This window comes from Serinus canaria, chromosome 5 (genome assembly GCF_022539315.1).
Source record: "Serinus canaria isolate serCan28SL12 chromosome 5, serCan2020, whole genome shotgun sequence".
NCBI lineage: Eukaryota > Metazoa > Chordata > Aves > Passeriformes > Fringillidae > Serinus > Serinus canaria.
This window is the reverse complement of record NC_066319.1, coordinates 57,597,972-57,613,798: the sequence shown is the minus strand read 5'-3', so window position 1 is coordinate 57,613,798 and position 15,827 is coordinate 57,597,972. Positions and strand designations below refer to the sequence as shown.

The 15,827-nt window shown below is 39.3% G+C and overlaps 1 protein-coding gene across 3 annotated transcripts in view; it reads left to right on the top strand.

Annotated features, from left to right (window-relative positions):
• KIAA0586 (KIAA0586 ortholog) overlaps nucleotides 1-15,827 on the top strand; it is a 69,846-nt gene that overhangs the window by 24,172 nt on the left and 29,847 nt on the right. For all 3 annotated transcript variants that reach the window (XM_050975634.1, XM_050975633.1, XM_050975635.1), the window contains exons 20-28: nucleotides 3,586-3,782; nucleotides 3,984-4,105; nucleotides 4,651-4,832; nucleotides 7,605-7,764; nucleotides 8,344-8,593; nucleotides 9,175-9,416; nucleotides 9,829-9,905; nucleotides 11,545-11,679; nucleotides 13,254-13,434. In XM_050975634.1, the coding sequence (XP_050831591.1) occupies nucleotides 3,586-3,782; nucleotides 3,984-4,105; nucleotides 4,651-4,832; nucleotides 7,605-7,764; nucleotides 8,344-8,593; nucleotides 9,175-9,416; nucleotides 9,829-9,905; nucleotides 11,545-11,679; nucleotides 13,254-13,434 (1,546 nt within the window). The remainder of the gene's footprint in view (nucleotides 1-3,585; nucleotides 3,783-3,983; nucleotides 4,106-4,650; nucleotides 4,833-7,604; nucleotides 7,765-8,343; nucleotides 8,594-9,174; nucleotides 9,417-9,828; nucleotides 9,906-11,544; nucleotides 11,680-13,253; nucleotides 13,435-15,827) is intronic.

Below are 15,827 nucleotides of genomic sequence, written 5' to 3'. Positions count from 1 at the left end.
GGTCCTGAGAATTTAAGGTTGGTGAACCAGCCTTTATTCACTTTACTGAACAAAACTTACTGTGTCTAATCAAAATTTACCCAAAAATTTATTCTTTTTACTTCCATGTGTTCCTGATCCCAGGATTAGAGTGTACATCAAATATTAACCCTAGTCCTTACAGATAGATTTATTTTTAAAATGAGTTAATCATTTGACATTATCAGTTCCTTAAAACAGCCCTAATTTGATGGTTTGTCTATCAAAAGTGTGTAAATGCTTTATTCATTTATAGTTTCAAGATTACCTTATGTTACTGGAGGGGAGAAGTTAAATCTCTGTGGACATTGTTCTTCTGTTAGCACAAGAAAAAAGCTTTAAAGAAATCATTTTAGGAGCTATCAAAAAATGCTGCAATGTTAAATTTTTATTATGTGAATAATAGTTACTCATCTTTTCTTTTTTTCATTTTTTTCCCTGGATTGCTTTTATCTTTTAGTTTTGGCATTGGGATCTATTTTAACCACAATACCAAAAATGTTCCAAGTGAAACATATGTTTGGCCTATGACCACACAGACAATGTTCTTAAAAATGTGCAAGGCAAACACAATGGGGGAGCATAAAATCAGTCTCTGGAGTGGCAGGGGTATTTAAGACATCAAAAGAAAGCAAAGTTATTGTTATAAAAGAGTCTTCAGATTCATGAAAGTATGTGCATAAAATGCTATACAACAAAATAGCTTTTATTGTCTTCCCCCCCACTCCCCTTTTATTATGAAAGCTTAATTCTGTTAGGACTGAGTAGGATAAGTATTTGTGTGGAATATCTTTCTTTCTTGTTTGTTTCTCTTTCCTTTTTCTGTGTTTGTTTTCCCTGGCAGTGCTCCAGGCCAGGTTGGACCGGCTTGGGGCAGCCTGGTCTGGTGGAAGTGTCCCTGCCCATGGCAGGGATTTTGGGACAAAATAGTCCTGGAGGTCCTTTCCCACCCAAACCATCCTGGGATTATTTCAGAGTGAGAAACTTGCTCAGCTCTCACAACTGACTCCCAGATTTATTGAGTCTGCTCTCAAATTCTTACAAGCAGCCACATCCTGCAGCTCCTTCAGCAAACTCCCTGGGATTTCAGATTAAATGCACTTTTTGCTCTCTCTGAATATGCCCTAATTGCAAGGTAGGGGATTTTTTTCTCAGGGTTTTTGCTTCCAATTTAAATGCCACAGCAAAATATGAAACCTGCAGAGCTCAGGTGTTATAAATGGAAATGTATTTTCCTCAACCCTCATTTCCCATTGATGCTCTTGGGCAGGACATTGATATTTTTACACTTCACTCTTCAGACAAAAGCTCACAGGTGACACCTGCAATGCAGCCTGACCTTGCTCCTGAGAATTCCTTTAGAAATCCATCAAGAAGAAATCCATGGCTTAAGTTTCAGGAGTCTTTAATAGGACTCTGCATGCACATGTTTGGTAATGGAACAAAACTAATCTATAACATCTAATACTTTCAAACTTTTTTTTTTAATTACCTGAATGTAATTTGGGAAATAGAATTTTGGCTTGATACTTTATAATAAAGAACAGTGATTAATATTCCAATCATATCTGAAAGACATTCTAATTTATGCCATATTTTGACTGGGGGTTGTGATAGATATTTTCAACAGTCCCCAGGGAAGCAAAATGCAGAATTGAGTGCAGAGTATTCAAGATTGGTCTATACAAGTTGATATATGTTCAAGTTCAATCTGTATAATTAAATACTGACTATTACATTATTTTTTTATTTCAGCAGAGATAATATATCACCCCCAAATGAATATGATTTTGTGCATTATTATGGATTTGTGTGCTATAAAATATAAAATATTTTAGAAATGCAGTAGTGCTGCAAAAGTTTGTCAGAGTTACTAAATAGATGTAAGATGTATTGTATGTACTTGCTTTATTTAATCCAGATGTTTGTATTTTGCATACTTTCAGAGGTATTAAATAGGCAACATCAAAGAAAATTTATGGAGTAATGCAGGCAGAGGAAAATACATAATGAAATGCTGGACAAAGACATCTTTACATTTGCTGTCAGAATGAATTACTGTTCTCAGCACACATATCCCAACAGCATGAGCTGCTGAGCAGCTTGCAAGGCACCCAGGGCCCTCTGACTTCAACTCCTCTGCTCATTTCTATGCCTAGAATGCTTTAAAAATCTTTGTTTATCACCCAAATACACATATTCTGTTTTCTCCCTGCTTTGAAGATTATCACTATTCAAAGATCCAGAAAGATCCAGCAGTTCTTTGTGCAATACCCATCAGGGACCTCTCTAACTCTGCAGTTTTAAAATGTGTTAAGGCAGGAGAAGTGTTAATGCTGAGGTGGGGAAGGAGACAGGAAAGTGTTATTTTTTTCCCCCCCTTTCTCTGTTCTTTCTCTTTTCACTTTTTTCTTTTCACTTTTTCTTCTTTCTTTTTTTCATAGATAATATATAGCATGGGATATTTTTGTTTTATGGGTTGAAAGTAAGTTTAATTTATATAAGGGAAAAGGAGACTTTTTTACTCCTTTCACTGTGTTGGAGATTAGTCTCAGTAAATACAGATTTACAGTGAGTTTTATGCACCATCACATATTTCTCACTGGTAAATCAGGGCTCAGCTCCTCATCTCTTTCTGGCATGCCAAATTTTCTTCTTAGAGAGTCATATTACTATTAGAGACATTTGTTTTTAATATTAGAAGTGGAGGTTGCAGGTTCTCATTCATCAGGAGGCATTACTGTATGATGGCTTAGTGGCTGCTTTTTGGGACTTGGTGCTGTGTTTGTGCTCCAGGGGAAAAGGAAGGAGGCATCTTTGGGAAAACCCAAATATTTTAACTCACCAAGTCATTTCTCTTAACTTTTTAGGAATAGAACTTTAACATTAAAATCAAGACATCTGTGAGGGTTGTCTGAATTATTGCCCAGAAATGCCTTCTACCTTTCAGCAGCTGAAGTTAATGGAAGTGTAAACACACATGTGACATATGTGTAAACTATTTTCTAGTTTTCAGTGCTGGCAAGTTCATTAGAGATTGGATTGGCTACATGCTCGTTAACTTTTGTTAATGAATTTGTCTTTTCAGATTGGAGACTTTAAAGAACAAATTTGATTTATTTTAAGAAAAACAACCAAAACACCAAACCCCAACCCAAACAAACAAAATTCCCTAACCCAACAAGTAACTGGAGAATGTTTCCTAAAGGTTTTTGTTCAGAGGAGGAACATTTCTGGTGGAACATTAAAGAAACCTGACATAGGTCACAAGTAAATTTTTCAAGTATTAGCATTGCCACTGGCTCCCTGCCCTGTGCAGCACAGGCAGGAAATATGAGCCAAATCATGTTTTACTGAGCAGTTCCTATGGCTTTATACCTCTACAGATTTATGATTTGCTAAGCTTAGAGTTGTATCAATTAACTGCAACACACTGAGGAGGGAGAATGTGGTTTGTGTGCTGTCCTACATCCACAAATGTTTCTTAAAGAAAAAAACCTGACAGCTACCTCAATGACATTGCCTTCCAGAAATGCACCATAACTTAATTTACTGCTTATTTATTAGGATCAGGAAGAGGAGAAGGATGAAATTCCAGAATTCCTTGAGCCTGTTCTGGAGCTTAATGGCCAGTTTAAAGTTCCCTCTCCAGAACACAATAGTCCTTTGTTTCCTCCTGTGGCTTCTGCTCCTCAGCAGCCTGCTGATGTGTTGGATGAACTGATTCAAAAGAGAGAAACTATAGAAAACAAGTTGGTAAATTGGTGAGTTTCAATTTAACAAAGTGGCAAAGAATATATATGGAAGAAAGAATGATTCCCTAATTAACCTTCCCTTTTTTCTCACCTCCATTCCTTTATCCACTTTCCTTTGAGCTGCCTTGCATTTTATGTCAAGAATGCTCTTTTGTGTGCTTTTAGGTGTCTTGGTGTTTGCTGACACTTAAATGGGTTTTATTCTGCCAGGGTGGAACAAGAAATAATGGCAAAAATTATCAGTGAGATGTGCCCAGCTCAGACAGAAGCAGCACCCAGCATTAGCAGCTCCATAAAGAGTGAAGACAGTGAGGCTGTAACCCCTGGCATTGGTAAGTGGGAATTATTGTTCTCTGCAGATGGATTAGCTCAATTTCTGGCTAATTTGAACAAGCTGTGTAGGTGGCTGTTGCCTCAACCTAAAGGTGGATAATCCTGAACCAGTGAAACTGTGAAAAGCAGCAGTGCACACCTAAATTTATGTGGAGACACAGCCAGTGTTACAAGGCCACTGAAACAAATTATATAAAATAAAAAGAAAAAGAATACTTAGAATAACAGCACTGTACAAATCACCTGTTATTGGCCACCTAAATCACATTTGGCATTTTGCTGAGCCTGTAATGTTTGTTTGCCTTTCCTTTTTTAATAGATATGTCAAAAATTCCTTCCTCCAGTGATGTCACTGCCCTTTGCTGTTGCCCTCTTTTATGCTCCTGATTTGTTTCTCTGCTGTTGTTTATCTGGAAGGTTAAAAAAAAAATCACTTTTTGCAAAGGAATGTTTAAAATTCCCTAGAGAGTGAGTGGCTGCAGTATAGTACATGGATTTTAGGAAATGAGACCTGGCTGTGTGCTTCACATTCCTTCATTTTCAGTTGAAGTTGCAGGTGGTGGAGGATTCCAGCTCTTTGTCAATGCTGGTGTCCCTGTGGACTCAGAAATGATAAATAATTTTGTAAAGGAAGCTCTCAGTGAAACCATTGCAACCATGCTGGGTGACAGCCAGGCTCAGAGAACAGTTCCTGATCCTCTTCCTCCCAGCACCACCTCAGTGATGGTAAGAGTCTGTTTTATTCAAGCTTTTCTGCTGAAGTTCTGCTGGATTTGCTACCTTATTTCATATTGTTAAAAAGATAGCTCATGCTATTTTATTTTCAACCAAAATAGTTATTCTGCTTTCTTGCAAACAAATGAGAGATGAAGAAATTAATTTCCTCATCTAATAAGGAATGGAAGCTAAGAGCAGTATTATTTTTGGTCTTATGGGCTTGCAGCCATTCTTTAAGATCTGTTAAAATGACTATTAATTCTTTCTGAGTTTTAACTTCAGTAGTTTTGAATAAATGCTTAATTGATGAGTAGAGCTTCCTGTAATACAGGATAATTTCCTGTGTTCCCTTTGATAATCAAATGACAGCTGGCTGTTACTTTGATAACAACATGACTGTGCTGCAATCTGGTGTTGTGTAATGACTTTGGGATGCTTGTGGAGATTGCTGTGCTTAGAAATCCAGCTCTGGAAGGCTTTGTTGAATGTGGGATCAGTCATTCTGTTCTGCTGCAGTGCAGTTAGCCTGACACATCTCCTCCTGCCTGCTGCAAGGGACCAAGAGGTGATTCAATAGGCAAAAGTAAAGGTTTCCCTGCTGAGGGCTCAACCTCAGCCCCCCAGCATCTCTTCCACTCCATTACAGATTGAGAAGGGCCTGATGTTCTTCTCAGCTTGTTCTTCTGATGCTCAGAAACCTCTTCTGTTGTCCATTCTACCTTTACTGATCTCCCTTTTGTTTATCAGCTTAAACTGAAATATCCTTTAGCTGGAGTGGTTGGGTTTTCCTTGCTGTATATATTTGTGCACTTGAAGAGATGAGTTTTCTTCTCTTTGGCCTTTTTTTGATTAGTCTAAAGAAAGCAATCATCCATTTTTGGACTCTTGCTGTTGGGCAGCACTTTGATGTTTTCCAGTTTAGATTGGTTTCAAGGTAATACTAAAATGGTAATACTAAAATGCTAATTGACATTTTTAATAATAATGTGGTCTCCAAGATGGGGTTTCCTCAATGCCTTGAGCTGTAGTAGTGATTCTCTCCTGCCTTTATTGGAATCCTGGGTAGCTAATTATGTTTTTTAAAGTCCTTCCACATTTTTTAGCATGATAGCACAAGTTAAAGGATAGCTAGCAAAGTTTTTGAATTCCTCTTTTTACATTTGTACTCAGCTCATAGCAGAAGTTCTTGAATATATATGTACTTTATGCATTCTTGTTTTCTCCTTTCCCACTGTGAATTTTCCTATCTAGATCTGAATTTCAGCTGTTACTGAGTTCTTTGGTGTTCAGGATGTCACACAGTTGGGTGTGAGCTGCCAAATGTTCCTGCAGGTTCCACTTCCCATGAGAAATTTTAATAAAAATCATCAGCCTGAGAACATACTCTTCTGAAATTAGCCTGGAAGTTTTCCTATAGCTTCTCTGCCTTGTTTTCTTCATGAAATGTCAGAAAACAAGGCTGGGAAAAAGCCTGCAAAGGTCCAGCATATTCCTCCACAGCAGGCCAAACAGCAGCCATCATGTTTGCTTGGCAGATTTATGTCCATTGCTGTCATCTTTTTAAGGAACATCCCAATTTCTTTTAGTGCTTTGCTGTCTTGGTTATTGCTTTTTTTGTAATCTTCTTTTAGCTGGTTCTTCTTACCATAAAGTCATCATACTGACTCAGTTTTATCCATGTAATGAAATATTTTCTTCCTTAACCTTGTCTCAAATGCTTTATTAAAATCCATATAATAATGGAATTCATAGACTGGACATTAGGAAGCATTTCTTTACCAAGAGAGTGGTTAAACATGGGATAGGCTTCCTGGAGAGGTGGTTGGTACCATTAAATGTTGGTTTTTTGGGGTTTTTTTGCCTCTGTTAAGCTTGGGGTTGAAAGCACTTGAAATGATATTTTGTATTCAGACTCAAATGTTTATTATTTATTTTTTATATTACAGTCTTACAAGTTGTGACTTCTACAGCATTCTACTAACAAGCTACAAAATCTTTTTTTTACAAGGTCTTTTAAAGCTAAACTATCTAATTAAGAAATGCTACCTAAATTATTTTCACCTTTAACTCAATAACAAATCACCTGAAGTCTGCAATGTGGACTTTTCTAACTAATTACAAAATACCAGCCAAACCCAGGAAGGAGAAGGTGAAGAAGAACAGCTAGCCACTGCTTTAAAACTTCTATCTTGCTTTTTATATATTGCTAGATTCTAAAACCTTAAACTCCAAGTTTTCCACCATGTGGTATTACACACTTCTATTCAAACCTCACACTTGTAATCTCAGTGCTATCAGTCAATTTTAGAAGCTTTTTCCATGGCTTCAGGTCCAATAAATATTCTCTTGTGGGTCTGTGCCTTTTAGCACAGGAATTTTAACATTTTCAGCATCCAGGGTTCTGATAGTTGGTATCCCAAACCTGTCAGTGTTTCAGAGGCATTTGGACAAAGCCTTTAACAACAAATTCCAGCTTTTGGTCACCCTGAACTGGTCAGGCAGTCGGACTGGATGATGATTGTAGTTCCAACTGAAATAGTCTGTTCTGTTCTATACATAATCATTTCCCAATTTAATAATTTTAATGCTTAATTCACTGGTTTTAATTAATTTTGTCCTGGTGCAGCTTCCTGGAGGAGTTGGATCCATGGAAGCAGCAGCTGTTGCTGTTGTGTGAGGAGCTGCCTTTCCCTGTCTTCCTCAGCTCTCTCTGGGGCTCCTGGGAAAGCAGGAATTCTGCACTGAGATCATAACTGTGGTTATGATTTTTCTTCCCCTCAGGAGGCTCCTGTGCCTACTCCAGTGCCAACACCCCAGGCCACACCACCACCAACACCACCTTCAGAAAAAGAATTGCCTCAGGTCAAAACTCCAGATTCATCTCCATCTCCTCCAGAGATGAGTGGGGATGTTCATGAACATGAAAAAATTAAAGAAACAGGTATTGAAAATAATAATTGAAGTTTAGAAGTAGCAAATATGCTTTAATCTACTGCCTTTAATTTTCTTCTTCAAAGAAATGTTATCTCTCAAGATAAATATTCTTGAGGCTATAATTCAAGTGGAAACTCATGTTCTACAAAAATTTATGGTCTAATTTATATAGAAAGCAAACATCTTTTATTTGGTAACATTCTATGTTGAAAATTAATGCACATTTCTATGGTCTGTGTGATTTCCACCCCTCCCAACCCCTCCACAATTTCTCACATCAGAAAAATAGCTATCTTTTGCTCCTTCCTGTGCTTGTAATGTTAATTTAATCAAATGTACACTCTTCAAGTAAAACAGCTTGATTTTTTTAAATGCAGAGCAGTCTCCCTTAAGGAAGAAATTGAGGTTTTATTCTAACTTCTTCAGGTGCCAGCACTGTACTTAAAAGAAACAATTCTTAATCTAGTCTTTATAACTGTCAAAAGCTATCACAAAAACTGCAAGTGCTTGGTAGAACTGACTCTCTCTGTCTCATACAGACTTCCTGCTTTCCTTTCTGATCTGAAATTTGGCTTCCCACGTGCAGGAGTTGAGATTGCAGCTGCCAGGGGCCCTGTGGTCACCCCTGTGGTCACCCCTGTGGTCACTCCTGTGGTCACCCCTGTCACCACACCTTCCCCAGTCACCACACCAAGCCCTCCTGTCTCAGAATGGGGCTCCCAGGCTGAAAAAAGGGAAAGTCCAAAGCTTCCAAACCCGTGGGATGGTGCAGAACTTCCTCTGGAAGAAGAGAACCCCAGTCCTGTCCCTGAAGAGCCATTCTGTCCTGAGACTGTGTGAGTTCAACAGGCTGCACAATTTTCTCATTTCTAAACTGAAATATGTATATTCTTTCTACAGATATGCTCAAAAAGTCAGAAAGAAATGCTTAGTGTATACATCAGGAGGCATTTGAGAAAGACAGGACTGGATTTTCATTTTTTTTAATTGCTTGAAGAGCAGTTTAGAGAAAAATATGAAATCAGGGCCTTTCTCAGGGTTTATCAGCCCTTATTCATTGCCCTGCTGAACACTGTACTTGGTTTGCAACACGTGCCAGTAACACGCAGAGTGACAATGAAATATTGTGTTATTAGCATTTAAATTTTTGTGTTACCTCCTTGGGAATACACAGGATAATTTTTAGTTATAACCAGAAACTCACAGATAACATTACTTAACCATGTTAACTCTTGAACTATTCTGTAAAATGCTGTGCTGTCACATTGGAAAAAATAGTTCAGAATTAGTTTCTTTTCAGAATTAGTTCTTTTCAGTAAAGAAGTAGAATTAGTTCTTTTCAGTACTGAATTAAGATGCTGGTCTGCACTGTTGGGTGTGTCGTGGTGTGTTCACAGTGCACGTTCTGTCCTTGCAGGGAGATGTCAGTGGCCAATGATGAGGAACCAGAGGCCTTGGTTTCCCCATCTCAGCAGCTGCCAGGGAGGCCCTTGGAGCCCCTGCCCTGCCCTGCCCAGGTGCCATCACCTGTGCCCACAGTGAGCTCTGGGATGTCCAGCCAGGAGAGCAGCCTCACCCCCACAGGGACTGAGACCACAGACAGACCCCTCTCAGAAGGGGAGGTGCTCTTCCCCTATGGACAGCCACTGCCTGCAGCAGGTAACCAACTGTGGGAATCAGAATTGGAATTATTTCTTATTCTTATAAAGCTGCAAGCATTAACTTCCACTTAGCAAAGATTGACAAGGCTTTGTTGTTCTTTTTCCTGTCACTGAACAAAATGCTGCTGTTTATTAAAGAAAAAAAATGTTCAATCTGCTCTTTTGTCATGAGATCAACTTGGAAAATAACTGGGACTTGTCTTGCTTAAGTACCATGTGGTACTAAGTTGTTATTGTGAAAGTGTAAGAAATAGGAAAAGAAATATGAAAATATGTCTTCATAATAGACATCCAGCAGTAGGAATTTCCAGATTTACTGAAGCACAGTGTTGCACTTAAAGAATGTGACTTGGGTTTCCTGTCATGTAACTTGAATGTTTTTAATAGTTGTAACATAAAATATTTTTCAGCCTTAGCAGAAGGGGGATTATCTTTTCCAAACCTGGCTGAGAGCTTATCCAGTACTCTCCAAGATGCCAATGAAATGGTAAGGAACTCTTTCATAAAGAATCAGAGATAATTTGGGTCCCACCTTGGGCATCCTGCTGAATTGGATGTGCTTTAAACATTTTCACTCACCAACTTTTTTAACTCACACTTTTAAACTGCATACTGACAAAGAGTGTTAGAATTTCAGAACACCAGAGGAAAAGAAACCACATTATACAAACTAATTTATGTTTTAAAAAAGTTGGATAATTCTTATACTTCTGTAGGTGAGAGATAGCTATTATGCACTTTCATTTCTTTATTGTTTCTAGTTTTGAGGTTTCTTAAACAGAATAGAACATTGCTATGCTCTGAGCTGTTGCAGCTTTGAGCCATCTTTTAATTGCTTGCATGATTAAATAATTAAAGTGGGTTAGCTGAGGCTGGAGTTAGTTAAAGCTGCTTAAAACATCAGAATAGTTTTTTATCCAATGTCTGCTGTAGTCCATGGTTCTGGAAGCCTCCCAAGTCAAGATAGTCTCCATTCCCTTTCCCTTTTGGTATTCCTCAAATGCCTGGACTTTTCCTCTCTAACTTTGTGTAAAGCCTCTTGGTAAGATATAGCTGTGCCATAAATTATGGGAGACATGATGGAGAAGAGAAAGCTCTGGGGGGACCTTACCCATGTATAAATATGTGGTGGAAAGAAGTAACAAACAAGGAGCCAGTGAATGATGAGAGGGAGTGGACACAGGATGGAATTCAGGAGATTTGGCTGAAACATAGAAGATGTTTTTACTGTGGAGTGGCCAAGCATGAAAGAAGAGCTGGGTTGGGCTGGACAATGCCCAGAGGTCCCTTCCAAGCTCCACAAGGCAAGTTTAATGTTCTGGAGCAGGAGTCCCCTTCTCCTGGCCTATCCTTCCTACCCATTTCTGCACATTCTTGGGCACACCTCCCTGTACAGAGCTTCCCATGAACATCCATGATTCCAGTCCCAGCATCAGAGAACATCCTCAGCTGGAAGGGACCCACGAGAATGATCAAGTCCCAGCTCCTGGCTCTGCACAGAACCCCCCAAAGCATCCACCACAGTTGTGAGACTGCCCTGGACTGGCAGATGTTTGGGTGCCTCCTCTGTCAGCCACACTTCTCCCCTAAACTCTGGGCTTAAAGCTCTGATAACAGATGAACCTGAATTAAAATTCTCTTCATCAAAGGAGCATTTGCTTGCTGAGATGTTCTTCCCTCTCTTTGTCAGCTGGAGTGGAGCTCCTTCTAGTATTTCTCCTCCTCCCAGTATTTCTCCATCCTCAATCCAGGCTGGTTGGTTGAGGAAGGTAATTCCTTGCTGGTGAGAGCAGCTCTGCAGCCAGATTGTTGCTAGCAGAGGATGTGTGAGGATTTAACTGTTTCCCTGATCTTTGGAGGCCTGAAGGGTCTTGTTCCTCTTGAAGTGTTGCAGTCTTTTTTAGCAAATAAAGAATGTGCATGTCTGTGGGTAAAAGAAAACAGTATGTCATCTGTTTGCTTATTTTTAAATGCTTGAATTTTCATGACATAATTTTTCAGTGTGGAAACTTACTGTTAAAAAAAGCTTAGTTATGAACTAAAGTAAGATTGATTCAAATTCCTACCAAAACCCAGTTTTGAAAGCATGTATTATGTGGATTTTTCTGTTTGTTTCTTTGTTCTAGGATTATGATCCTCCAAGTGAAGGGCAGGTGGTGAGGAGAATGGGCAAAGGCCGTCACAGGGATCCTGTCCTGGCTCTTTTAACCAAATTAAATCAAGTACCTGTTTTTGTACAAGAAAGAATAGAGCACTCAGAGGTAACTTACAGTCCTTGGTTTTCCAGTACAGTGGTTTTGAAGTGATTCTTTCCTACTCAAAAGTAGATAAAATATCCCAAATTTATCCTTGCTGTTGGCTGTAGAGCAGCTTCATACACTTCATTCCCTGCTGCAAGTGATCCCGCTTCTGTTGGCTTTATTCTTGTGTAAAACTCTTAAAAACCACTGAAGTCTCAGGGCTATAAACAAACTGTACATCCTGTGTACCTCATTTTCCAGGTGTGTGGCTGTCCCCATGTCCCAGGTTTGTCCTGTCACTTGGAGTACCAGGGAATTGTCTGTCACTTCAACAGTAAAGATGGAATGCTCAACAGTACAAATACACTGCATTTAACAGCCACAGGAGTGTTTTAGGGAGCTATGAAGAACAACTCAGCAAGTGTTTACATGTACTTTGCACATGCTGTTGATACTGATCTTGGAGCAAAACCTCAAAAATTCCTATTCAGTTGGCAGGAAAAAAAGAGACTCACAGAAAAATGAAATTATCTGCATCACAATTTTTTTGTCACGCATCTGAGTTATTTCTGTATTGGAAAATAGCAGTTTGGACTGGGTGTTCATTCTAACTGACATAGCTGGAGGAATGTTTGAAGGAAATGAACTTTGAATGCTGCAGCAATGGTTCATGAACACATTTATTTACAGCAGATCTTGCTTTTTTGTGATGCTACTGATGCATATGCAGTTTCTTCCTTCTGTCTTGGTCAGTTTAGTCTAAATAATTACCAACTTGACTCACCTCCTTGGCTGTTCCTTTGTCTTTATTTTGCTAATGAGCTCTGGTGGCTGGATTTGGTGAAAAGCTTTCTCCAGTGTTAACTCCCAAGTCTGCCTGTAATTGCAGTGCCATTTTCTCATCAGCACTGCCAGCTCTGCTTTGCTTTTTCCCTTTCCCATAGTCACAGACCAGTCAGTCTGTCCATCCAAGGCATTCATAAACTCCCCCCAGATTCTGGCAAGATGTCCCTTCTGCTTCAGAGGAGAATCAAGATTCTCCTGGATGTTCCCTGTATGGCCTTAGAGTGATACTGTGCACATGTGTGTGTATTCCACCTGATTTTCTGACATGGAAGCAAGCTGGGTTTAACCTGCAGCTTTAAAAGTCAGCATCCAAAGAACCATCCCTATTTTTAGTGCCCTCCAAACCTACTTGAAAGTTGAAGCTTTTATCTGACATGCAGTGCAGAGAGTCAATAGCTTTTAGATGCTGCCAATGTTTCAAGGTCAGGCAGTCAACAGTGGCCAAATCTATAAATATCAAAGGCTTCATGTGCTAAAAATGTAGCTTAGGTTCTGATCATGTGCAGATACCACTAACAAAATAAATGATGTTTGGCTGCAAAAGTTTCTTTTCTGTCCTTCTGATAAAGGCAGATCTTAATTTCAAACCCAGATGATATCTCCATGGCTTGTTTTCTTCATCCAATGCAAATGGAATAAACTTCAGTTTATAAAAGCTTTCAGGGTTAATGTAATTAGAAAACAATACCTGGGTTTGGAAGACTTACACTGGGTTTTTATGTGTGCTGTGGTTTTGGTGTTCTCTGCAGGATTCTGATGGCAGCATTGGGGAGCTCAGTGAAGGGCAGAGGCCAAGGCTGTCCAGGGCACAGGAGAGAATCCTGATGGGAAATTCCATTTTTATGGAGCATCCAGCTGCCCACAGCTTTGGGACCAGACCATGCCAGGCTCTCCGTTCTGCATCTCCAGGGCAGCTTGCCCAAATTGGAGGTACAGTTACAGTTACATTCTTATTTCTTCTCTGTGATATTCATGTGCATTCTGAGGATTTTCCATAACAGAATCTGAAATAATTTCAGACCATACATTCAAAATCCAATATTTACAGGCAATTCTTACAATGAAATCATTAGTGTTCCTCTTTCAAGAACTGGGTTTAATTCAAGCCTTGTCTTCACTCTTCTTAGCAATTTCCTACAATTGGAATAAAAATCATGGCAAATACCCATTTGTCTGTACAAAAGTTATCTTGTAAAGTGTGTATGTTATTCTTTTAAGTCAAATTCAGTTCTGAGTAACAGATGGAAGCAGTTTCCACTGGACAGGTGTTAGCAGCAGCACTTAAAGCTCCTTCTCTCTGTCCCCTTGCTCAGCCCTGCTCCTCTTTGCTGTTACCACTCCATCGTGGTGATACTGCAGTGCCTCATAAATGGCAATATATTTTAGCTTCATATATTCCTCTAATGATGTGGAAATGGATTTTTTCCCAGATGGATAGCTGAGGTGTACACATCTTGTACAAAGCAGGGAGTTGGTGTTAGTAAAGCAGGAAAATTTATTTTATTTCAGTTGAAAGTAGTGCTGAAAGCAGTGGTCCTTCCTCTTCCTTATTTTTTATCCCAGGTTCTCTGTTGTTATCTGAAAATGTGCTTCTAAAATTGTTTCATGTAGCTGCTGCAAACATGTGGAAAGTCTTTATTTTGTTGACTGTGGTTTTAAATATGTTTAAACTAAACTGAAATAATTACTAAGCTGTTGCAACACAAACGTGGTTGCACTGATTCATCAAAAGTTGTGTAAATTAAAGTGATCAAACAGCTGCTTTTCTGTCCTTTTAATTTTCACATTTATGAATTTGACAAGAGAAGCTTATCTCACATTATTAACCCTTGACCAGTAGGAAGAGGATTGAAATTAAATGTATTTAACACGTGGCAAAAACAATCTTGGAGAAAATAAAATATTTGCTTGGTTTTGAAGTGATTAACATTTGAACTGGTCACACAGAGAGTAACCTTTTAAACCAGCTGTGACCTAACATTTTGGACAGCTACACCAGTGTCAGCCTTGAAAATATATTCTGATACTTTATATATTATCAAACTTTTCCTTTAAAGTAGTTTGTTGGAGGTTGTTTGAGAATTGGTTGCATGAGGTTTCCTGAGATAAGAGATTTCTCTGAGTCCCTTGTTTGACTCTGTGTTGGTAGAGGTCAGTCAGCACTAAGGACACTGATGTACCAATAAATCAGTGATCAGATCATCTGCAGATAGTGCAGGACAAGAGGGAATGGTTTTAACTCAACAGGAGAGATTTAGATTAAATGTGGTGAAAAATTCTTCCCTGTGAGGGTGTGGGGTCCTGGCCCAGAGGAGCTGGGGCTGCCCCTGGATCCCTGGCAGTGCCCAAGGCCAGGCTGGATGGGGATTGGAGCACCCTGGGATATGGAAGGAGTCCCTGCCCATGGCAGGGGGGTGAACAGGGTGGGGTTTAAGGTCCCTTCCAGCTCACACCAATCTGGGATTTCTCTGGTTCTGTAAGTCTGTAGAGGTGCTCAGGACCATGGAGTTGGAAGATGCCTGTTAATGGCAGAACCTGTTTCTATGTCTGTCTGTCCTTCTGCCCTCCTTACCCACACTGACCATGGCTGTATCTGGCATAACAGGGTTGTATCTCCTTGTATTTTTACAAAGAAATTTTAAAATTTATTTAAATTTTTGACTGTCCAGTAAAGATCTTAACACTTTTCAAACCAGCTCCTGCATGTGATGATAATCCACCAGCAGTGTGTTTCTCTACTGATTTTTATACTCATCCCTAAATCTTGTAATGTTGTTTTTAGGTTTTTTTGCAGCATGTTTTTGAGAGGAGGCAAGTGTCCTGTACTAATTACCATAGGGCAATGTCCTGTGCTTTTACATAATCTTTATAATCCCTGACTGAGTTCTGTTGCATTCTGATGATTTTTAATTTAGCTTCCCTCCCTCCCCACCTCTGAGCACAGCACAGTAATTTGTTGCATTGCTAAGGAAACAACATTGTATAAAAGCTTGGATCTGCTTTCAAGACAGGAGTTGTTTTCATATCAAGGAGGAGCAGAAATCCTTGTTTCTAAGTCCTTTTGTTACTGAAGTCAACACTGAATAGAAAACAATCTGGTTTTGGAGGGAGGGTCAGGTGAAGGGTGGAAGGAATGATCTGTGATTGTTTCCATTTTCCTTCCAAACCTTTTTTCTCTCTGCACTGGGATGTGATTGCCTGTCCTTCAGTGCAAGTCAACTATTTCCTGACAGCCACAACAGCTACAATGCAGGGCCAGCATTTTATTTGGCAATTAATGATAGTTAAACCATGGGTGTCAGACTTCACCTATTTCAGGGTGT